The sequence below is a fragment of the Eretmochelys imbricata genome, chromosome 10, assembly GCF_965152235.1.
Source record: "Eretmochelys imbricata isolate rEreImb1 chromosome 10, rEreImb1.hap1, whole genome shotgun sequence".
Taxonomy (NCBI): Eukaryota; Metazoa; Chordata; order Testudines; family Cheloniidae; genus Eretmochelys; species Eretmochelys imbricata.
This window is the reverse complement of record NC_135581.1, coordinates 63,220,476-63,246,150: the sequence shown is the minus strand read 5'-3', so window position 1 is coordinate 63,246,150 and position 25,675 is coordinate 63,220,476. Positions and strand designations below refer to the sequence as shown.

The 25,675-nt window shown below is 42.2% G+C and overlaps 1 protein-coding gene across 1 annotated transcript in view; it reads right to left on the bottom strand.

Moving 5' to 3' along the window:
* Nucleotides 1-3,918: 3,918 nt before the first annotated feature.
* Nucleotides 3,919-25,675, bottom strand: part of GLDN (gliomedin) — a 33,883-nt gene continuing 12,126 nt past the window's right edge. Inside the window, exons 4-10 of the mRNA XM_077829052.1 lie at nucleotides 23,599-23,706; nucleotides 18,376-18,531; nucleotides 17,096-17,215; nucleotides 8,259-8,342; nucleotides 8,040-8,165; nucleotides 6,704-6,854; nucleotides 3,919-4,378 (exon numbers count right to left, since the gene is read on the bottom strand). Of these exons, the coding sequence (XP_077685178.1) occupies nucleotides 3,919-4,378; nucleotides 6,704-6,854; nucleotides 8,040-8,165; nucleotides 8,259-8,342; nucleotides 17,096-17,215; nucleotides 18,376-18,531; nucleotides 23,599-23,706 (1,205 nt within the window). The remainder of the gene's footprint in view (nucleotides 4,379-6,703; nucleotides 6,855-8,039; nucleotides 8,166-8,258; nucleotides 8,343-17,095; nucleotides 17,216-18,375; nucleotides 18,532-23,598; nucleotides 23,707-25,675) is intronic.

Here is a 25,675-nt window from a genome sequence, read left to right as displayed (position 1 = left end):
CAGGTTCCTATGCAGTCTTTTGTCTTGCACTTAAACAGACTTGTTGAAACTTCAGTATCACGATTAGATCTGTAGTCACCATTAGAGCTAAAATTGCCATTGGCAAGAAAAGAGGTTTGCCATCCGACTTCCTCTTGGGTTTCGCTGCTCCCAAGGGGTGCAAGATTAACAGAACTGAAGTTCACTTTCTACAGCACAGGCAGCTGCACTCCACTCTCTTCTTACATCATCCTGCCAGCACAGATTCGGTCACTTGGGTGAATTAATTCGCCTTCCTGCTTGTTCAGTCCTTGGGCTCTCTGATAAGGTTGCCCACAATGGTGTCAATTTTATGGAAACAGTAATTGGTCTGAGACCCCCTAGTTCATTTGACATGCCTCAGATCAGAAAAGTTTCCCTTTCCAGCCTGCATTAAATTTGTCCTAAAGGTGAAAGGTTTCCTAATCCTGCTGCTATTTTTCCTAGCCAGTGTCTCCTCAGTCAGTTTTTAATTACAGTAGTACTAGTAATAAATCCCAGCTCTAAAATGTGAAATTTAAAAGAAGTATTTTATGTAGTCAAAATGAGCAAAACAAAAACATTCTAAATTTGTAGTTTAACAGCCTAAAGCTAAATTAAGTAGATTCAGTATATGTGATTCTTTTTAATATATTGAACTTGCAACTTGAGGATGTTACTCACAAAAATGAATTAAAATATAGTGCAGCAAATGACAATGATATTTAATGCTTCTGATACTGTTTCTGGCAGCAGTTCCTGCTTCATCTAACCACTACATATTTTGAAAAGGGTTAATATAACTCAAAGCAGGTTAATTACGTATCCGGGCACTTGTTACACACAACACTTTCAAATGATATCAAAGCATCTGACTTCAACTTACAATCATCAGAAAATCAAACTTCAGGTGGAAATGCATCCTTAGTACACCTACTTTGTTTTCACTGTCTATGGTTTAGTGATTATGTTCACAGCAAATACACTGAGCAACCTTCCCATTAAGATCACACTTTTTGTTGGGTTGGAGGTGGAAAATGTTATATGCAAGATCCCCCGCTCTATCTCTGGATAATTATTTTTACTATGGTTATGTGAAGATGAACTTTCAGCTGAAACCCATAAAGACGAAGGAACTTTGAGTGAAGTTTAACAACAGATATATGTAGTCTTCATTCAGAAAGATTAAAATGTGCTTTAAACTATAGAGATCTGTTCTTCCCACCATTTGGGAATCAGTCATTGATGCAGTTAAGGAGGAAACATTGTGGTAGCTATGCTGATATAATTGATTAGAAACAGGGGAAGAATGTATTTATATGGAATTGAGATAGCCAGCAATTCATAGGGTGTTATTCGTCAGTAGAAATGCTCATTACTCTGCCCACTTGTATTTATTTTTTATGCTCCCTTTTTAAAAAAAAGTTAGTTGTTTACATAGTCACAATTCAATTCTTAAGAGAGAAAATACAGGAGTACACAGAAAGAACAAGTACTCCAGCTACAGTGCCCTTCACTCTAGTTCACCTTTACCTTGGAAGTCTTTGGTGGGGTCCAACTGTGGTCAGTGAGCTCTGGCCTCCTTAAGCTCCTGAAACAGCTTCCAACAGCTTGAGGTGGTGAAAAATGACCAACAAAAAAAACCCAGAGGGCTGCCCTCCTGTCCTTTTATAAACTACCAGTCTCCTGTGTCATGTGACTACCTGATCACTCTCAACAGGTGAGCATAGACCTCTACCAGGTGATGCCCCTGATAAACTAACTTCTGGTAGAAGTCAGCCTTTTGTCTAGGATCCTCCTATTTAACGAGAACTATCAATATTTAACACTTGTACATTGTTAGCCCTGTGCTACTACCCCCCCCCTTGGGAAACATGGTGGTAAAAGGACATCAGAGAAAGAAAGCAACCAACCCCCACATTCAAAATGGTGTCTGCAGGCTGATACAAACAGATGTTCATAATTTCAACAGAATTCATTTGTTGTCCACAGAAAATTTCCCCAAATCATCACAGAAAGCTGTTGCAAATAAATACCCTACTGTAGAGAGTAAGATATCTTGTAGATGGCACATCACTATTTTGTGATGACTCTAAAAATATGAGTGATACTGAGAACATAACCCATTCAACAATGTTCCTTTGCCTGGTGTTTAATTTGAAAGGTTGGTGCTGACTTCTTTTCAGTGTGTGGGAGTTGAGATGGGCAGGGGCAAATTGCTAGTGAGGGTCACCTGCCTGTGCAGGTGGCTGCATTGATGGGGGAGGTTTCCATCCTGTAATGCATTTTAGGCCAAATTCTCAGTTTAACATAGTATAGGTCTGATAATCATATTCAATGTGCTTTGCTTTTTTTTAATGAGATATGCTCTAGCAGCTGGCCAGTACAGCAGTTCCTGGGAACTGTTGATTTGTTTTTATCAGCTTGTAAAGATACCAATGGATCTGAAGTTAATTAAATTCCTTCACACAGTGCTGCCGAACACATGGAAATTGAAACTCTGGCCTATTTGCCTTAAGCACAAAGGCCTGATTCGCCTCTGCCTTGCACTGTCATTTCTATCCATTTAAAAGTGGGTGTTAAATACTACCATTCTAATGTGGTAACATATTACACCCACTTTGCACAAGTGTGACTACATGACTATGCAGGGCTCAAGCCAGTGACGAATCCGGCTCAAGCAATAGGAACTGGAGCAGAGTTTCAAACATAGTAATTTAAACAAAAAGCTACATAGTCTAGTTGCTAGTAGTCAAACTATTAAATACATTATTCTTCAAGGCCAAACAAACTTAATCCCTTCCAGCCTCTAAAATGTCATTTTTCCTAGTGATCAAGATCAAAAGTTCCTGGCTATATTTTCTTAGCTGCAACCATCATTTATTTGAATGCAATCCAAGACTAAAGTCAAGCAGGACAACCGGTTTCATCAACAAGCACTTTGACCAGTACATTCAGTCTCATTCAGAGTTTTAGGTTGTTGGTTTTTCTACAATATGCTAATCCAATGGTACAGTCTTCATTTGTGACTAGGAGTTTTGTGTAAATTTGGGCCAAATTTGTTGGAAGCATAGTAGGGCAAGTTACATGTCCATAAAATGGTGAGAAAGATGAGGTTAGATCAAGATAAGCAATCAAAAAAATGTTAAATAAAAGGAGCTTCACCTGCCCTGACTACATTTCCTGTTGTAGCACCTCCTCCCACAGAATACCTAAGTTCACATTTCACTAGGAATCATTTACATCAACTCTGTATTTGCTTTTTGGTTATTTAGTAGTTAGCCAGATTTGTCAAATTTCAGGATGCTTGCTTTTTTCTATTTTTTTTTCTATTTTGACTTATAAATATGGAATGAGTTTTTAATAAATTTATTACTTTGGTCTTTACGGTATTTACTTAAGTACAAAAATTACTGTTCATGATCATTTTAATAACTGTTCATCAATTTTTAAAAAAATACCGCAACTAAACAAAATTCAGAGTTGATGCAAAATATTAAATGCAAATGATACAAAGAAGCTTATTTGTAAACATTGTTTAGACATTTGTACTAAACTATAATCACTGACTAGAAGATAATTGCAAACAGTAATTGCAAATTAAGAGTAAAAACAGACCTTATTGAACATAGTATTGTAGACTAATCAGTATACAGTAGATATAATTATGGCCTGCATGGTAGGGAAAAAACAAAAATAAGTTTCTAACGCACAGCTCTTTCTCTATAAAGCCAAGAACTGCCTAAGTATATTTAAATGACACAAAGGGGTCTGGTCTCCCCTTTATGCACACACAAACCACCACTAACCTTCAATAGAAAATATGTGTGTATACTAAAGGGAGGAGATGTATAAGATATAGCTTTAAATAACCTACTTAGCCCAATATGGCCAGCATGGAGGATCATTTTAAAATAGCATTCAGCTGTCAAAATGTACAGGGTACTGCATTAAATAGCCATTCTCCCATGTATACAAGTCTCTATCTCTTAGACTATAGGAAAGCATAGCAAGAACAGATTGTGCCAATCTTAACTCAAAGCTTGCATCTATTTGCTTCTCTCTCAACAAATCAAAAGCAAAAGTTACCCTCATATCCTTAGTATCAGTAACATATAGCACTCCACATGCTATGAATGCATTGCCAGCTTTGGACTTGGGGTATGTAGTGTTGATATGTTGAACAACTGAAAATGTCTCTTCATCAATATGTGCTACAATGATATTTTCATCAATAATTGAGGCATAGATAATCCAAAGACCCTTTTCATCCACTGCCACGTTGAAGTACGTCTTGGAGTTAGAAAAGAGGTAGTGGCGACCATCGTGTAAGGCATTTTCAATTGTCAGGGTTCTGAATGATGCTGTATCAAGCTCAAATCTGAAAGAAACAAAATAAATATTTAAGATGCTTTTTTAAGAATTTGCTTTTCATACATAATTTGGCTAAATTCTTAGTAATGAAGATGTCTCTCGGGAAGAACTGCCTTTCCTTTATAATTTTTTAAAAACAGGACAAAACCTTTGCTCAAAGTGTTTAGGATTTCCTGACAAAAATAATCGTGTGTGCTCATCTCACGCTGCTTGTGCTTGTTAGGGAAAAAGCATCTCTCAGAGTTTAAATAAATACCATGGTAATCCCATCAAAACAGTTAATAATCCTTCATCTGTCTTCCCTGGATGTCTGGTGAGAGCATTGTAACAAACCGGCACCCAACACTCACATCTCTTTCCTTTAGATTTGTGCCCTGTAAGCTGCCACCCCCAGTTCTGGTTTGGTATCGGAAGATCTTTTCTGGAATGAAGCACGAGAGAAAGGGACAAAACAGTCTCATTAGAGGAGATCTGCCCCTGGAAAGGCTGCCAGAGGAGATGAGACAAATCCAGAGTTTGATAACTTTTGGAAATGCTGCAAAACCTTGTTCTTTGATAAGGTTTTTCCAACAAAGCAACATTCGCAACATCCCCCAGCCAGCTCCCCCTATACTGAGTCCCTCACATAAAACTATGACCCCCCACAAGAAGAACTTTCTATAACCCAAAAGGGAGAAGAGCTAGAGACTCTATGAAGTCCACTGAAGACTTTGCCAATCTATTCTGCATGGAAGTAGAATTTCTGCCTGAGGTACTAATAACTGAAAAGTGCGGTTGACAATACAAAGGCCATCTCTTAGCAGTAGGTACCCTATCATATTACATTGTTACCTGAACAACCTCGACTTATCTTGACAAAGTCTGAGAACATTTAAGGTGCAAGGAACTGGAAGCGTCTTTGGCAGAACAAACAATGTATGATCCCAGCAACCAGTTCACAGTCTTTTCTCACTGTATCCCTTTGATTAGGTGCCAGAGATACACACCTGCCTGGGGAGACACTTTAAAATACAATGGTGTTTTTGGCTCAGATCTCAGAGACTCAGCCGGAAACTTGAAAGCAGTTGGAATCTTTAACTTGTCCTTGAAGTCCATTTGCTTGGCTCTTCCCACAAGGCTGAAGTTTGTTTTTGATTAGCACTGTCTGCTCAACTCTTCAGTAAAAACTAACAAGATACAGATGTGGTGGCATGAGCAGTTCCAGGTTCAGACGTAGCAGAGGTGGGGTGGGAAAGCCATAGCAACTTTCTAATTATGTGCAATCACATTGTGAAGTCGGCACTCTACAAGGGAGCTTGCGGGCTCACCACGTTGCCTTGTAATCACCTGCCACCTGAGTACCGGTACATGGCAGTCCATGCTCAGCACAAGTTAGAGACCACTACTAGAAGCACTAGATTGCATGTGACTTTGTGACTGACCTACTGCACTGCCATGCATATGTGCCAACTCAACAAGAAGGCCTGGCATGCCAAGAAGCTCCTGTGCCAAAGGCAAGTTGCACTGTGTCCTACATTTCATAATTACGTGACATGATTAACATGATCCAGGGGGGTGTCTGAAACAACAGACAATCAAGACAGTGGGCTGAACTTTCTCGGGGCCAGCTGAGTGGGAAAGGGAGGCTCTAAGCCACCTGTTCACCTCCCCTAGTCATGGGGCTGAACCAGTCCCTAGCATAAGGTAGGGCTTCCGTATGAGTGTTCTAATTTACACTGCTTTGAGACCTTTTTGCACCGCTGAAACAGCAGGGCTTGCCCCTGGGATGAAGATCTAGCTAGCTCAAAATAGTTAATGTTTGTAAAGACTGATTCATTTCCTTGCTTTCTTTCTCACATGCTTTTTCTGTGCCCTGATCCCATCATTAGACCTCCACTCCCCAGTTAGAGCCTCATTAACTTCAGTGGGATTCTACCCAGGGCAGGGGTCTAACTGCAGGATCAGGGCCTAAATTTGTCAGAACGATACAAGTTATAAGATGAGAGCCTGTTGACAACTGATTCTCCTGTCACACATTGTGGGCTCCACCTCTGAATTTGGTGGCCATTTCTAGTAGCAGCTAATGGAGAACTAGTTATCCATTTAGTTAGATACCACTATCCATTCACCTACCCCTCCTATCCACCCTCTCTTTCCATCCATAATCCCAAAAGAAACCCAAAGATACTACAGAACATGTAGACACAGAGAACGGAGTGTATTACCAAAAATGTTGGGGGGTTTCCCACTGAAGTTCATCTTTGCCCTTTTAATCTCCATTCACGTTCCCTTTTCTCATTACTTCTTGTGCCTTCCAACCAGAAAGCTGCCATCAGGCTAATCTTTGACTTACTTCACAATGATACTGGTTCCTCCTTTTTGATAGTATAGACAGTTGTTATATATCACATGGCCACATCCATAAAAGATCCCCGGGAGGCTAATGATCCTGTAGCTGTCATTCAGCAATGCATTTGCATTCTCATATTCTTTTATGATGTTTCCTTAGAGGAGGGAAAAAAGGAAAGAAAACCAGCCAGTTGGTTTACTGAACTATCTGACATCTCTACTCTCATCCAGATACAATTCTATCAGAATCAAGTTCCTGCCAATCATAGCCACATTTTTTAACATTTCTCAGAGTGCTGGAACACAAAAACCCAGAGACAAAGCTCCATCTAAGACCAAATTATTGTGTTTATTATTCAACGTTTGTATTGTGGAAGCATCTGGATTCTCCAACAGTGGACTGGGACCCAGGTCACTCAGAATCCAGCCCATTTCCATGTTTTTCCTGTTCTCTCTCTTTTTTTTTTCCCAATTTTTTTAAACCCTTAAACTTATGAGCCACAATTTAGGAAACTGAAGTCACAGGGAAATGGTAGGATTGATGTAAAAATGAACAAAAATAAGACACATTAAAATTAGGCTTGGTTGAAAACTTTCCCTTTAAACTATTTTGACAGAAAATTGGATTTTTCAAATGAAGGAATTTTTTTGCAAAACTTTCTGCTTTCCACAATTTTTTTAATTTTTTTTTGGTCAAAGCCCAAAAGCAGTTCAGCTGAAAAATGTTTGGTTTTCAGCCAAAATTTTTCCTCTTTCCACTGAAAAGTCAAAATTTTCCACAGCCCTTCCACATTTTCCAAGCAGTGCTAGCGAATACCTTTCCTGAGGCTCCAATAGGTGTGTCCAGATATATTATGAAAGCAGATGAAGTTTTCAAAAAAATGTGACCGAGACTTGGAAAAATTGAGGCCTCCCTCCACTCACACTGATTCAAGTTTGTTGCTATTCTTCCAGAACTCTTCTGTTGGCTAAGGTGGGGTCACATGACCCTGTGAGCCAAGGTAAGGAAGTCACAGGAGAAAGTCATTGATGCTGTGGCACATTTAAGGCACAAAGGCCTTTTAAAAGGTTATACTAATAAATTATTAGGCAGACAATGAGGACTGTTCCAGCCCTAGTTTATAAGAAGAAAAAATTATACTACTTGGGTTTAAAAATAACCTCCACTGTGCAGTACTGCTCCTGGCTTTTCAACCTGTGGGGCAACAGACCTCCCCACTAAAGCTCACTTTCACTCATTACAGCTTTTTACACACCTATATTTCTAAAAATACTGATTTGGCTGAAAAAAGGAAAAAAGCAATATAGGAGCAATCTATCCACAATTATACCCATGGTACCTGAAAAATGCATTGTAAGCCAAATTCGTTCGTCACTTCTATTTGCAGGTTCCCTCATCCATGTTCCAAATGTTTGCTGTATCTTACCCATCTCAGTGGGGCTTCCTATTGATTTAATGACGCATTCTAATAGCAAAGAGAAAAATAAATTTGGATCACCCACAACCTCCACAAGTAAACAGTAGACTTTAACAGTGCATCATATTTAGAATAAGTTACCAGCTTTTTTTGGGTGGTACCCATTGGTTTTCTCATCAGCTTTTCCTACGAGCGTGTCATCGTTTGGTATGGCACATGTCTCACCTAAAATTGGGGAACAGAAAACAAAACCTCTGAATAGGTTTGACAGATCTGGGGCACATTGTCAGTTGGTGTAAACTGCTCCAATGAAGTGCATGGACTGTGACAATTTATACCAGCTGAGGATCTGCCCCTGTGTTTCTTATATATCAAGATTTCTTGCAAGCAAAAAAAAAAAAAAAGCGTGGAATATGAAATACAGATCATTCAGTTTAATACTTATCCGCCTCCATTTGTCACTTGTTAAGGTTGTGTCAAAATTGAGAATTGCAATTTTATAAAGTTGGCTATAAAGATAAGTTTGGGGATAATAACACTAGCATATGCTGTGTGGCTTCCATGTTTATCACACTTTAAAACAATAATTCTTGCTTTCTTTAAGCTAAACATGTCAATTAACCAAATTAAAATACTTTTTGCACTTGTCAAACAAATCCTTACATTTAAAAATACACATAAGTGACTAGTAATGCATCCAATAATAAGACAGGCGTAGAAGCCAGACATGGGGAAAGTCTTCCCTCCCCACTATATCAATATAAAAAGCAATTCTCTTCACACATACGCCCTTCCACAGATTTCAGTCTGCTCCAGTATGGCATATTGTCCCTAGGTGTATGTGTGCAAAGCTGCAGCCAGAGCCTTATGCTTCCACAGTTCTCATACCTGATGCAGCAACATCTTATATGCAGTCTCTCCCTTTTACAAATAAGAAAGTCTTCCTCAGACCTTCGTGGGAGCAAGGAGTCAGAGGGCTTGTCTGCACTGTGCTTTAGTCCACACCAGAGGGGTGTAAATTTTAGTCCATGCTAGCATGTCATGCACTAACTGGTCCATGTGGACCCTACTGATGCACACTGAAAGTTCACTAATGCACACTAACATAGTACTGGTTGAAACAGGACTACATTAAAACACACAAGGGAACTTTTAGTAGATGCCAGAATGGTCTACATGGGACAGTTAGAGTGCATCACGCTAGTGCAGACTAATATTTACATCTCTTTGGGGCACACTAAAGCACCATGTAGACAAACCCAAAGAGAGCCCCAAACTCTGTTCCTCCACATGGAATTACATCTTGCTGACATTAGGTTAGTGTCATGAGAAGCAGCACAATCTTGTGGACTGAGCACAGGACTGGAGCTATGAATCCATGAATTCTAATCCTGTTTCTGCCACTGGCTCACTCAATGGCCTTGTCTAAGTTATTTGGCTTCTCTATAACTGTCCCCAGATGAAGCAGTGATGCTGGCACAAGACAGAAAGTGGTGGAGAGATTTCATTCAGCCCCATTGTCTCTGCTGAGCTGACAGACGAGAATCAAAGAACAAGATAATGGTCTCCACCTTATCTACCTATGGGGTGGCTGTAACGTGTTTGTGTAGTACTTTGAAGCTGTACACTTCTGAGCCAGTTCCTACCACATTTGATTGTATTGATTGATCTCTCTGAGCCAGATGGGCCCTTACAGAGGAAAATCTCTGGATTTAGGGTGAAAAGCAATAGAAGAAGTGCTGATTCCACCCCTACAGAAGAAGCAGAGGGTTCAATTTCTAAAACCTTCACACTCTACCTTTCTGTCTGCCTTGGACTATGCAGTGAAATATACAACTTGACTTACAGGGAACTCATTTGAGTGTTCACTACCACTGCAGCCTTTATTCCCTTCGTTACCCTGATAGGAAGGTTGGGCTGGTTTTGTTTCCCTCCTTAAAAGTTTTCAGCCTATCAGTCTACTTTGGGACTACATAATTTTGTTAAACAATAGAAATGTAAATGCCTTGCTGTGAGTTGCTAGGGAGCATGTGCGGCACCGTTACAGGTGAGGCAGATGAGACGGCAGGCAGCTGTCCAACTTGTCCGTTGGTATGATGAAGAATGTTTGTTTGGGAACACTAGAGGCTGATAAACTCATGTAAAACAGCTACAAACCACAAGAGGGGGTATCCTCAGCGGGCAGCAGGCTCAGTTCCATTCCTGCCTTTAATGAGAGTACCTCTACTAATGCACACCAGAGCTTGGCTTAGTGCTGACAGAACATGGGGCAGCCGGCTTACACTGCTTCTTTTCTTAATTGTAAACAATGCGGAGGAGGAAGGGAGCTTATGCACTATGTATCCTTCCTCCCCTCCCCCGAAAAGCAGTTCCTAGAAAGAAAAGAATAGAGACAAAGCTGGAAACATTTTCCTATTGGAAAGAACTCTGTTGTTGTTTTTTTTAAACATTCTTTTGTAATGTTCCCTAAACTATTCAGGCTCCTTTACTTATTCTGCAAAGCCACAGCTGCCTTTTCAGCACCAATTTATGACCCATTTTTGATTCACTTACAGAGAGCCTCTCTAAGGAACAGTTCCCAGTTCTGTTTTTACTTTAGCATGGCTGGAGGTAGCCCAAACTCATTGTAACGCCATTCTCCCAACCCATGCCACCCTGTTGATCTGTTTTGTTCACTATTTTATCCTGTCTGATGTGTCAGTTGCAAGCTCTTTGCGGGAGGGACTGTCTTTTGTTAGCTGTTCATACAGTACCCGGCACAATGGGGCCTTGATTGAGGTTCCTGGGCATCAAGGTAATACAAATATTACATTAAAACAGTGCATTTGTTGAACTGCATGCAACTGCAGCTTGACGCTCTGGAAGGAAGAAATAGATTAACTGATCCATTTCCCCTGCAGTACTTCTTGCTCTTTCCTCTGGCATGCCCCTCACTCCCACCTCTGGTGCAGCACAATATGGAGGATTTCTGATACAAAATGAGCAAATGAAATCATACTTTACCCCATCCTTTTACAAAGGGCATAGGGATTCTGGTTCTGGGTGATGAGGTCAGAGCTGTCCACCCTTGAGAGCAGATGCACAGACATCCCATCTCAAAAAAGACCCAACAACTCAATCCAGATGTGGCTTTTGGAAGTGTCCACAGCCAGACTCTAGTAATCCTTATACAGCCCCTTTCATCCCATGATGTCAAAGTACTGTGCCAAAAAGGGTAACTAGAGTTACCTTCACTGTACAGATGGAGGAAGGATAGAGCAGGGGTGGGAAAACCTTTTGGCCCGAGGGACACATCTGGGTATGGAAATTGTATGGGGGACCATGAATACTCATGAAACAGAATTGGGGTGCGGGAGGGGGTGAGGGCTCCAGCTGAGAGTGTGGGATCTGGGATGGGGACAGAAATAAGAAGTTCAGGGTGCAGGAAGGAGCTCCGGGCTGGGGCAGGGGGTTGGGGTGCAGGTGTGAGGGGTCCAGCTGGGGCTGCAGGCTCTGGGGTGGGGTAGAGGGGTTGGGGGTGCAGGAGGGTGCTCTGGGCTGGGACCAAGGGGTTTGGAGGACAGGAGGGGGATGAGGGCTGGGGGAGGGGTTAGGATGCGGGAGGGGGGTCAGGTGTGCAGGCTCCAGGTGGTACTTACCTCAAGCAGCTCCTGGAAGCAGCAGCATGTCCCCCCCCGTCTCCTATGTGGAGGCGCAGCCAGGCAGATCTGTGCTCTGCCCCGTCCGCAGATGCCAACCCTGCATCTCCCACTGGCCGTAGTTCCCAGGCAATGGGAGCTGTGGGGGTGGCACTTGGGGTGGGGCAGCGTGCGGCGCCCCCTAGGAGCCAGAGGGGGGACATGCCACTGCTTCCGGGAGCTGCGCAGAGCCATGGCACGTGCAGAGCGGGGGCAAGCCCCATCCCCGCTCTCCGGCTGGAGCACCGGAGTGGGGCAAGCCCCAGATCCTGCTCCCTGGCCCAAGCTCGAGGGCCAGATTAAAATATCTGAAGGGCCGGATGTGGTCCCCGGGCCATAGTTTGCCCACCCCTGGGATACAGGTTCAATGACTTGCCCAAGGTCATACAGAAAGTCGGTAAAAAAGTGAGAATAGAACATCTCTGTCTCTACCATATTAACCAAGACAGCACAACATCTCAGCCTCCTCCATGTTTTGAATACTCTAATAAAGAGTTTTAATATCTCAACACAGATGTTTGTCTTTGCTGAACCCTTCGCAAGAAGCAGAATGGCTAGTTTGGAATAATATTATATCTTATACTTGCCAGTCACTGGGAGCCAGATACATAGGATTTGATCATCTTTTGAAATTCTCATATCAAAAGCTCCCCAGAGCTAAGAAATTACACCCCTGAAGTTTATGCTTCCCAGACTAATTCTAATTAATGTAGTTAACTGTACAAGCAGCTCTCCTAGATGGCAGTTTATCTGAGACTGTGGAACAGTCAAGGACCAAGTCAGTGTTCCTGATGAATGTGCAGTATTTGGGTTTGAGAATAGTTATATTCTCCATGAACTTTTAGCTGAAAGAAACCAAAAGCAGCTAAGATTAAAAGATATTTTGCACTTTGAGATAAACCACAACTTGAGAATCTGCCATTTGGAATTTTCATTTCTTACCTTGTCCAAAAAAGATTAGCACCCTGTATATTCTGACCATAAAATATTCTGTCTGAGGTTAATAGAGTTTATATGACACTAAAACCACTGTTTTTGGAGGGATGGGGGTGGGGAGTTGTGTGTTTGGTCAGAGTTTTTTAAACAGTTAATAACAGCAACACTATTAATACAAAACATGCTCGGAGATGCATTTCCTAACTAGTTATTGTCTTCTTTCTGAGGAAATCAAGTTTTCTTTATTAATTGTTTAAAAATATTAGCTAACTAGATTCTTTTTAGTATCTGTATTAGCATCTGAAACCATCGTCTTAATTTCAAGTTGTCTTTTTCTGGTTCCTTTTTGGGACACTAAATGTAACAAGTTAGTTTAGTTAGTTAAACTATTAAGTTAGCACATATATATGTTTACTAGACAGATGTGCTGGCAGGGTAAGGGACCTGTGGACAGCCAGTGATAGTATGAAGTGTTTTGCAAAATTGATCAAAACTATCAATGTTTTACCAGAAACACTGTGTGGATTGAAAGGCGGCCGTTTCTCTAAATTGCAATGTTGTATTCACATTGTGCTAACAAAAACAAGATACGGAATCTGTGATTATTGTGTCAAGAGTTAGTAAAATAAAGCCTACACTGTATATAAAAAGTGCACAATTAACATGTGGAACTCACTGCCACAAGATATTATAGAGGCCAAGAGCTGTTAAGGATTCAAAAAAGAATGGACAGATTAAAAAATATACAGAGTTACATTAGCTAGGATAAAAATGTTTACTATCTCAATATAACCCTGATGTTTCAGGACATAAACTAACCATGAATTGCCGTGGTTAAAAATAAACTCCTTCTGTAGGCATGACATTGCAAAACCATACCTTGGGAGGGTATTACATCTTCCTCCGAAGGACCTTGGATGGGGCATCAGATTGGTGACAGGATACCAGATTAGACAGCCCATTATTCTGATCTGTTTATTCCTGTGTTTCTATATTTCAAGTTGAAGTCAGACTTCTGCTAAACTTCATTTTATTGTTACCTAATCCTCTCACCTCATTTGTCTGTTTAGTCCACCTGTTGTCTCAAGTCTGATACCTATACTTGAAGTTATTAGAGGCAGGGACTGTCTTTGTCACTTCTCGGTACAATGCCTAGCACAATGGGACTCTGCTTCTTGATCGGTACTATCAGAACATGGATAATAAAAGAAAGAGAAAAGAAGAGATTGAAACATACTCTGTTTGATACTAACTCCGTTAACTACTTACAGTGACAGCTCATAATAAGAACTGCATTTTCATCCTAGCAAATGCTGCAGAATCACACTGAGAAAAACTACATATATATTTCTAAAGCAAGTACTAGCCTTGGTTCACCTGAAGTCCTTTAACCTAAGGCTGACATTGCTAATGGCTGTTAATATCCACTTCCCCAGTTATCTTCCTTTCACTAGATAAATTATATGGTAGACACAGCAGACAAAGCAAGGTAAAGGGCTACAGCAGCTGAAATGGCACAAGATGAAACCGAGAGCATTACTCCCAACAACTATCAAGAGCTCTGTCCTGAATGCTGAAAAAACACCATGTTCCCACTGCAACCCTAATTACTAGAATATGAAATCCAGTATTAATGGTGAGATCTAATGATAGCTCCACATGCTTCAACATTAATGACAGCATCAAGTTATTGTGACATTCACCTTTGAGCTAAACTACAAAACTAAAAAAGAAAACCCACTTTACTAAGCATGTTCACAGATTATTTCCATTAGTCATTATTAAATTCACCTTATTCTGCATCTCCACATAGCAATTACAGCATTTATCTTCTGATGGAGTTTGGGGTGGACTACTTTGATCTCATTAAACAGGGACATCATCTGCTCAGCAAAATTCTTCCCAGATCCACTAGGAAGATTTCAACTGTTGCTATAAAGCCTGAAATATTCATTGGTTTCAGTGGATGTATTGTGCATGTAGGGAAAACAGGACAGCAGGGTTCATTATGAGGACCCAAGAGGAAAAGTTTGCTTGCATTCCCAAAAGCGACTAAGCAAGACAAATGTGATGGTTTTGTAGTATCTTCTCTCTACTTTCCTTATCCTGTGGCTATTCTGAGCTGAGATCTTTTAGGATTATCACAGTACATTGTCTTGCTTCCAGCACCCATCTGCTTGAGTCTCTTAGTCATCACCTCCAGCTCTTCTAATTGTGCCAACTCTCCATTGGCAAAATCTGGCTCATTCTCTTCCAGGATGTGGAAATGACTAGAACTGGGTCCTTAAAATTTCATTTTCTGCCATTTTTTTCCACAGGAGTGTCCTGTGATGATCGTGGCTGAGAGTTTAAATAATAATGAGTGATTTCAACTGGAGACAGCTTAAAAGGCCTGATTTCCAGAGGGTGGGTGCTTAGGACTTTCTGAGCAACATGCTCCTTGTCCATGTCTCAAATTGGGCACCCAAAAACTGAAATATCTAAAATCAATAGTCACTTTTGAAAAAACTTTGGTCCCTCAAAACAACAACACTCAGTACTTAGACAGTGATTATTTTCAAAGGCAAATGCTAATACCCAATAAAACACCTCATTCTCTTTATTAAAAACTATCTCCTTCCTAAATATACAAAAAGAAGACACTCAAATATATCCAGAAAGCCAGTTTAAAATGCCAAGCACAGAAGGAAGCATTTAGTTTAGACAGGCAATAATAGATATTAATACATTCTTTCATAACATGCTGACACCAACCCTTCCTTCCCACAAAAGTGCTTAGCTGAAAAGAATACTAATATCTTATTCCTGTATTAAACTCTGGTGGGGTGGCAAGATGCTCAGCACATTTATAACTGTCAACTTTTTTACGAAATACTCCTGATGCGTAGAGAGCAAGTGGTTTACTGCTAGTTTTCTGGTGGAGAAGAGGATAAATGGAAGAATGCTAATTGATAGGACACTGCTCAAGCATAGCAAAGAGGAACTCTTCCAGAGATTTAAATATACTTCAGCTATGAGGCATAATTTCAATCTATTTTTGATTGAAAAAAGAGTTATCTTTATAAAGCATGGATAAATGCTTTGTTTATCGTATGCTACTGTGACTAAGGACAGAGAACAATGGCAAGGAGTGTATTACGTGAACGAAGAGCATGAAGTATCATGGTTACATATTTGTCATGTACACACTGCCTCTTGTAAGCGTAAAAGAATTACAAACTACGGGTGACACCTCAGCCCATTGGGCCCCTGTACACTGGGTAAAAAGCCCCATTTTCGGCTGAGGGAGGAAGACTTGGCTTTACATGCTGGTTCTGACAATTATCTGCCATGTGATGTTGGGCTAATCACCCATCCCAGTCGAGCCTAAGTTCTCCTAGCTGTACCATGGAATCAATGATATTTCCCCAAAGTAATTACAAAAGGGAATCAGTTGTATCTCCTGGAGGTGCACGAGACCTACCTAAATAATATCTGTACAGTATTTTTATGACCAGTGACCAGGAAAGGTGGAAACAGAACTCAGGAGTTCCTGATGCAAAGTCCCATGTTAGGGTGACCAGACAGGAAGTGTGAAAAATGGGCACAGGGGGTAGAGAGTAATAGGCGCCTATATAAGACACAGCCCCAAATATCGGGACTGACCCTATAAAATCAGGACATCACCCTACCCCATGTTCATTTCTTTTGGACATGCAGTCTCTGAGGGTGGCACTACCTTCTCCTCCAGCATCAAAAGTTCTTCAAGTCTAACTCAATTCAGCAGCTGAGTAGGCATTTCCCTACACAGTTAATATCCGCACACATACATACACCACATGAATATTTAAGTTTGGCGTATAAAAGACAACAGTTTAGCAAAAATTTGTAAAAACAAAAAAAAAAACAAAAAAAAACCCCAACACCTATTTTCAAATTTTTACTGTTATTTTCATTCAGCTTTCTCAGAGCCTTTCCCTCCCATAGCACACACTATTGATATTTGATGTGTTGTTTTCGAGTTACCCTTCTTGGGAGTTAACTCTTGAATCCCCATCCTCTCGTAATTCAGAGATTTCACTTATGTTCCACCCTTATTCCATCCAGCAGAGAACACCACATGGAAATGTGTAGCCCCACAGCGAGAAAGGGGTGAGGGTGAGAAAGCATGGGGTTGCTATAGAGACTGATTACAGCCTCATCTTGGCCAGGGCACTTAAGTATTTTCTTAACTTTAAGCATGTGAGTAGTCTCAGTGGAGCTAGCAGAGTTAAGCACACATCTAAGTGCTTAGTGGAAATGGAGCCCTATAACAGGTGTAATCCTGCCCCTGCCATAAAGGAAAGCATGAGAATAATGGAGGATACCCCAGACACCAACACTGACCTGTGCACTTGCTGCTGTACATGTTCTCCTGAACCTGGGATTTTGCTTTGCGCTTCCCTGGTGGCCCGGGAGGACCTTGTGGCCCTGGGGGTCCTGGGGGCCCTGGCTCCCCCTTTGCACCTAGGTAGGAAGCAGAATAGATTATTACAGTTGCTGGACGTGAATAGACCTCCTCTCAGCAGGGGACACTGTATGCATTGGATCTGATGTATTGAGAGAGACTTGCAGGAACTAAAGCCCTTACCCATGCCTGGAAATGACCCCAGCACAGCGGCCTGCTTCATCAGATACTGGTTAGAGCTGGTTAGAGTTCCATCCAGCAGTGATATCCACTGCAGGAGTAACAAGCTGAATGCTTGTCTATTCCCAAACAGAGACCTCTCCTCGTTTGTGTTTACAGGGGAGCAAATGGCTTTGCAGTGACAGAGCAGCACTAGGTATCCTGTCTGCTCTTGACAGACATCGATTTTAATAGCACCCAGTTTTTTAAAGAAGCCTGGTGCTTGTCCCACTGTCACAAATAAACTGGTTTCCAGGTCCTTTCAGTGCCTGGGGAACAGCAACAATGGAAGAATGGAGAGAACACTGAGTTTTAATTTAAAGCAGCGTTGCCTTATATCACTTTGTTTTCTGAGTTCTCAGCATCAGAGGCTACAGTGCTATAATTTTAGGCAGCATTTATTTGTAGCTGCCAATGGGCTTCCTGCATGCATTCCTGGGTGGAAATCTGCCTGTCATTTTCTAATAGGAAAAAACTACACTGTGAGAGAGTAGGAGGAAATTTACTATGTGAAAATGTACGGGACAAGGATGAAATTCACACAGCCCAAAGCCTGAGTAAAAAGGCTTTTGTGGGGATCTACGCTAGGCTGGGGAGCATAATCCCATGGACAGCTCTACCAGCCTGCTTCAAAACCCTCCTACATGCTGGGCTGCCCAGGGGTGAGATGCAGCCCAGCCCTGCTGAGCACAGGGTGTGCAGAGTCTTCCTGTGCACCTGCTCGCCATTCCCCATGCCACAGAACTGCTATAGTTCCTCTTTACTGGGAACCTCCTGAGGCCCCAGCAGGCCTGTGGGAATGTCACTGCAAGTGACGACCATGTTTAAGACCATGAAAGCGCGAATGCAGGTACGGTAGAAATACCGTGGTAGTACGGCTATAAATGGTAGTGTGTGGCACTGGCCTGCAGAACACTACAGCACTAGAGAAGGGTAGTCTATTTTACTGTGTTGTATATTTCTGTGCTGCAGGAGAGATCTTAAGGGTGCTTCTTCCTACCTTCTGATATCACGTCATTGTTTGCATCCCCTTTGTCCCCCTTCGCTCCTCTTGAACCTTTTCCTCCTGGCATCCCATCTTTGCCAGGTAAGCCCAGTTCACCAGGGTCTCCTTTTTCTCCTTTCTCTCCTGGATCACCTTTTGGTCCTGGTAAACCTAGGCATGAGAAATTTGTTCGCCATGACTGGGAGTACATACATTTATAAGACTGTCATTCCTAAGGTCAACGTACCTTTCTTTATATTTTTGAAACTCACATCATGTATTATTTATGCCGTACCAGCCCAGTTGTTTTCTTCACTCTGAACTTCCTCAGTTTTGTGGCTTTGAGCCATTTTTTTATGATTTAACATAGCTTTGTAGCCAAATCATATACACTATCCATAAAACGTGTTAGGATACGTGGTATATGATGCATAAAGCCCAAAGGCTACATTTTTCAGAAGTGTTCACTAATATTGCAAGCCTGGCTTGAGATACCAAGGTTCTGATTTTCTGAGGTGCTAAGCATCCACAGCACCCAATGACCTGAGTGTGTTCTGGGTGAGGAGGGAGTATTCGGTTAAAAAAAAAAAAGTAAGTATTATTTTACCTTGAAGTCCACTAGCATAAGTTTGTTATCACTTGGGGGAGGAAAAAGAGGGAAACGTCTTTGACAAGAACCCACTCAGAACTAGAATATAACCCAGGAGTACTGACCTCTAGCTGTCTACTCTAGCCCCTAGTCCACAGTTCCTTCTTTCATCATTATTTTTAGTACACAACATTTCCTATATGGATATACGTATACACACACACACACAAAACTTCGTTTTCATTCTTTCATTTCTCTTTCTTTGTTAGCCAATGAAGCCTTCCTGATCCCTAACTTTTTTCTAGCATTTAGGAAAACAATTTCTCCTAATGCTTCTTTTATCTCACAGATGCTGGCCATGATTTGCAGGGCATTAAACAGTCATCTACACAGCTCCGCTTGCCTTTCTTTTAAGACAACACTGCACTCATTGTTGGTAGACTAATAACTTGTGCCAACGAAAACAAGCCCTCTCCCTTTCTAGTAAAATTACCTTTGTTGTGTTCTTCACATTTTATTTTTCTGACATCATGACAGAGCACAGCCTTCATTTCCTAGTAATGTCCTTGTGCTGCCTCCTCATCCTGCCTCCACACTAGCTACAAGCATGATCAGTCCATATACTTTATGCAGCTGATTACCATTGAGTAAAATATTCAACAACATCTTCTATTGTTGAGTCTTATGACTCCCAGCCACCTCATCAGCACATTTTGCAGTAAGGGGGAAAAAATGAACAAGACGGGTTTGTACACAATTCGTGTGCCAATATTTTGTCCTGTCTGCGTCTCTTCCTCTTCCCCAAAGCTGTGCTAGCATTGGAGCTGTAAATGTATAAATCGCTGTCAGCTGGAAATGGATCATGTGGGTTGGTGGTGGCTACTGATTGTAGAGAACCTCGGGTTTTTTACATGTAACTCAACTATTTAAAATGATGCAGTGAAATGGGGAATATACTTAGAGTTCCTGACTCCACTGAATTCAATAGTGAAACTACCCCTGGATTCAATAGGGCCCAAATTTCACCCCTGGTTTCTAACTTGCAAAATGTGTTGAAAAGAGCTAAAATCTCAGCCCTGGAGACTGAAGTCTTCTGCTTTTCCATGGAACTGGTACCACACAGGCAGTGTCAGTTCAAGCTTCCCCATACCAACCTGACAATAGCTTCTAAGGGGTGGAGAACAAGGGCACTTCAGCCTCCATGCCCATTCAATCAATGGCCACTTTGCAGAGACTGCCAACAAGGAAGGCAGTCATGCCAGCTCGTTTGGTACTGTTTGTGACTGAGACACATGGTCGCTGAGGAATGCACCCCTGACTGCTGTCACAATTTTTAACTCGCATCTCAAGTGTTGTCAGTCATATACCAATGCTGCTAACTGAGATCAAAAACCAAAAACTGGCCTGCTAACAGCAGACCCTGCTGCAGTGAGTGGGCAGGAGGCAGGCTGATAACAGCCACTCTTTCACACTCCCTCAGGTGGGCACAGCATGATTTTCAGCCACCTTTGTACCCCACCATCCAGACTTGTGCGAAGTGCCATAATGGAGAATCAAGGTCAATCTGTGACTGGGACTCTTGGGGTCTATTCCCAGCTCTGCCACAGACATGGGTGTGCCTTGAGCAAGTCAGTTAGGGTTAGAGTCACAAAAGGACTTGGTGCCTACCTGCCGCTTTAGGAGACTAAACCCCAGAATCAGGGCCCACTGGAATTCACAAAATCCTCACACAACTGCTGCCAAACCTGTAGGCGCCTAAACTCAGCTGGCGCCTAAATTTTTGCAGTAAACATTCCCTAGGTGCCTATGTTTGTGCCTCTACATATATGCAATGCTGCCTCATTCTAGGTGTCTGGATGCCTCAGCCCCAGCATGATGCATGGACCTGGGAGAATACAGGCATTCCTCCACCTAACTTGCCTGCTAGGCCCAATCTGGTAAACATGCTTTCCTACTGGATTAGGCCTCCACTGGCAACCTCACACAAAACAGCTGACGAGAGAAGAACCCCAGCCTCTCCCATAACTCTTAGCCTGCTGGTTTGGGCACTCACCTGGCTCAAGTCCCCCTTCCACCTGAGGGGGAGAAAGGGTTTGAACAGAGATCCTAACCATGGGGCCAGAGGATATTCTGATTTGTGGCTCTTTCAGTGTCTCCGGTTGGAGCTTTTCCACTGTGGCTAAATAACTGAAAGTCATTGGAGCACAGGGACTGGATCCTGGGTCTCCTACCTCCCAAATGAGTCCAACCACCAGGCTACAGAGCTTTATTCTCTCTCTCTCTCCCTCTCTCACGCATGCAGTCTCATATATTCCCTACCCACTGTACTGAAAGTTATGAGGAGTACTTGTGGCACCTTAGAGACTAACCAATTTATTGGTTAGTCTCTAAGGTGCCACAAGTATTCCTTTTCTTTTTGCGAATACAGACTAACACGGCTGTTACTCTGAAAGTTATGAGGGAGGTCCTCTTCCTTGCACAAATGGCATTGGCACTGAACTCTCTGAGAAGGGCAGGACTTAGGATACACTCCTCTCCTCAGCATCTCCCATTACTTAGCTTAGACAGGGAGCAGCCTAGCATGCTGGTTTTTGTGAATCCCATTCTCAGGAGCCAAGGCTCCTTATACAATGACTGGGGAGAGATAGGTGCCTGAGAATGGGATTCACAAAAGCCAGCATGGCAGGTTGTGAATCTCAATGATTTCCTAAGCGCCTAGAAGTCAGGTGTACTGACGCTGAGTGTTGCCATGCCTATGTTCCTTTGTGAATCTAGCTCCTATCCTGTGTGTTCACGTACACGTCTGTTTTGTGAGGCATTTGGGGATTAACAGTAGTGCAAAGTATTATTATTATGGCCAGCCCCAAGTTTTCGAAGTGTTTGTATTATTCATATTATGGTCATGCCCAGAGGCCCCAACCAAGCTCTGGACCCCACTGTGTTAGGCACTGTAACCCCCACCTAGTAAGAGACTGTCACTGACCCAAAGAACTTACAATATAAATTGGCAAGATAGAGAGAATGGAAGTAAAGCAGCATTCTTGCCACCACTCCATTCCACTCACACACTGAGTGCACACCTGCCTGCTGTCACGGTGACATATAATAAAGACAGGGTCTCCCCAAATTGCTGAAACCTTTTCAAAGGCTAGCTGGGGTCTCAGGGCCATAAATGGGGGGGGGGGATGAAAAACTCTTACAATGACAGAACACAACTCCCATTAATAATAATTATTTACATGTGGAAAATGCTAAGATTTAATTAGACTGCATTAGATCTCTCTCTCTCTCTAATTAGGACTGTACTATACTCTCTAGATTATATCGACTGTGGCCAAATTCTCCTCTCAGTATAGTGTAAATCAGGAGTAAGTCCATAGAAGTCAATGGAGTGGCACTGGTCTAAAGCTGGTGAAGTCAACGGGAGTTATGCCTGTAGAAGAGAGAGCAGAACTGGGTACTATATGTCTTATTGGTACAGTAACTCCTCACTTAACGTTGTAGTTATGTTCCTGAAAAATGCGACTTTAAGCGAAACGATGTTAAGCGAATCCAATTTCCCCATAAGACTTAATGTAAATGAGGGGGTTAGGTTCCAGGGAAACTTTTTTCATCAGAGAAAAGACTATATCTATATACACATACACACACACACAGTATAAGTTTTAAACAAACAATTTAATACTGGTACACAGTGATGATGATTGTGAAGCTTGGTTGAGGTGGAGGAGTCAGAGGGTGGGATATTTCCCAGGGAATGCTTTACTGCTAAATGATGAACTAGCAATTGGCTGAGCCCTCAAGGGTTAACTCTCACACTCTACAAGGCAGCAGGAAAGGAGGGACGGCAGACAGAGACAGACACACACACCCTGTGTGTATTTGAGAGATAGAGATGCGCATTTCCCCTTTAAGTATGAAGAGTGGCATCAGAAGTACACTGCCTTGTTAATTAGATCAGCAAGCTGAGACCAGACCACAGCTGCTGCCTAAGGCAGCAGCCCCCTCCATCCGTGTGTCCCCCCTGCTCTATGGAAGATGGGGTAAGAGGGATGCAGGAGCAGGGAGGAGGGGGACACCCTGACATTAGCCCCCTCTTCTTCCCCTTCTTCCCCTCCCCGTTCACCACAGCAAGCAGGAGTCTCAGGGAGCAGCTTCAAGGCAGAGGACAGGAGCAGCACATGGCAGTGGCGGGAGGGACAGCTGAATTGTCTGCAATTGGTAGCCTGCCGAGCAGCTGCTGCATAGGGAACTTAGGAGAGCGGGGAGCTGATGGGGGGGCTGCCGGTCCATCCTGGTTCCAACCACCCAGCAGCTAGCTGCAACGGGCTGCTCTTCCTGTAAGCAGTGGACAAAGCAGGCGTCTGCCAAATAACATTAGAAGGGAGCATTACACAACTTTAAACGAGCATGTTCCCTAATTGATCAGCAACGTTATAACAAAACAATGTTAATTGGGTCAACTTTAAGTGAGGAGCTCCCATAGTCTATAACATGTGTAAACCTTTCCTGGTTTCCTGAAAAGATGGGGCTGGCAATAATAATACATATACTAAAACTTATTTCCTCTGCTCAGAGTCTATAAGTAACTGTACTTGTGTATAATATTAATGAACTCTTGGGTAAAATAGGATATGTCTGGAAAGTACCTATTTTTCCTCTTCTTCCATTTACTCCTGGTTCCCCCTTTGGCCCTGGGATGCCAGGGATGCCATCTGATCCATTGTAGCCGGGTAATCCATCGAGTCCAGGAGGTCCTGAACAAACCAACAGGAGAGTGTAATTTACATTAACCAAATACTATTTACACTTCATCCTTAAATCCACTGCATTTACTGTATATCAGCAGTTCTTAGAACCTGCCATTATTTGGGTTCAGAGTGTAGCATGTCCTACATTCCAGTGCAACGGCCTTCGATTTCTGATAACCAAGCATGAGTCCTAGCTTAAAGGTAAAGGGTAATATTTTCCCCGTGATCTTTGAGCAAAACTGTGATTGACATCAATTGGTGCTGCATCTTTTGCCTCCAGAACAGTACAGAGAAGCAGTTTGGGTCTTGTTCATGGACTCTTAAAATGAGGGTCCTGAAGAGGCCCAGTGGAATCATGACCACACTCCTTTTCTCTATGACTAGATGGGAGAAGGAAACCAAAGTTCTGGAAGGGGGTCCCCAAACCTTTTTTCTGTTGTTATTTCTGGGGTCATTTAATGGAAAAGGTTGAGAACCACTAAGAAGGGACTAGGAGTTCAATTGTCTGCTCTCCTCTGACTGTATGGTCTTAGACAAGTCATGTGTGTTGTAACCTTAACCTCTCTCAGTGCCCGTCCGCCTATCTGTAAAATAAGAATAACACTTACCTACCTACTGGTAGGATTAAGTAATTCCAAAACTTGGTTGGGCTGACGTAATGGGGGAGGGCACTACAAGTGGTCTGTCCCCCTCCACCACCCTTTGGACCCCACATACAGGAGGGAAGAGAGCCAGATACTTAACAGAAAATGGTTCTAGGAAAAACTGCAATTACAAAAGCAGGGAAAGAAGGCAAGTAATCACTCTTGTAGCCTGGCAGCTGCTTGAGGGGGAAGAGAAATCAAAAATAAAATGAGGAGAGATAAGGACAAGGAAAATATAAACAGAAAAATCACCAGCCAAAATTTTAAAATGTAGCCAATTAAAACAGAGGAGTTCAGTTCTACATACTTATCTCCTTAAGCAAACGCTGCTTAAACCCTATTTCATGTGTTTAATGTTTAACAAGTGCTTAGTGATAGCATTTTAAGCTAAATCTGAACCATCCCCTTGTACAAGACCCAAAATACAATAAAGTTAGTGCAGTTCTGCTGAGTGATGGATGAAGCACAAACACAACTGCACAACCCTTATGTGGCATAGCGCAGTGCACCTTGTCAACTCTCTGGGTGGACACATAAGGCAGGGGATTAGAGGACAGAGGAGTGGCCAGTGGGTCAAAGCCCACCAGCCAAAAACCCTACATGGGGCACATGCAGCAACGGAGGCTATGATCACTACTACAGTCCAAAAAGAAAAGGAGTACTTGTGGCACCTTAGAGACTAAACAATTTATTTGAGCATGAGCTTTCGTGAGCTACAGCTCACTTCATAGATGCATCTGTACAAGTATCCCCTGCCATACCACTGTGTCGGAGTTAAAAAATTCCATACAGCAAACCCTGTGTTGTTCCCATGCCCGAGCCCCATCTAATCTAATTTGGCATGAAGATTGGAATTTGGCTTTTAACTAGGAAAGCAAGACCCAGCAGTTTGTGAAACTTTACAACTTTTTCTTAAATTTAGGATTTTATGAAGCTTCTCGAAGTTTCACAAAAGATTTTCACAAAAGCTTAAACCATTGTTTAAAAAAGAAATTGAATTAAAAGTCCTGCATGTCCAAATAAATGGAAGCTACTCTATGCAATTAATAACTGTTTTTCACTGAAAATCATCCCTGCCTCTAGGACCAGCAGGGGAATAAAATGGAAAACATTCAGCAGTGCACGACTTGTACTTGGATGGCGGGAAACAGAATGTGAACCGCAAAGATTTCAAATTTGTTCTAAAAGCTACGTTTTTTGAGGAATTTCCCAGGCCTCAATCATGCAAAGGCTCATGCACACGTTTAATTTACATGAGATCCTCACATATGTAAGCATACAGGAGCTTCTCAATGAAAGTCATCCCGGTTAACATTGTTTTGTTGTTACGT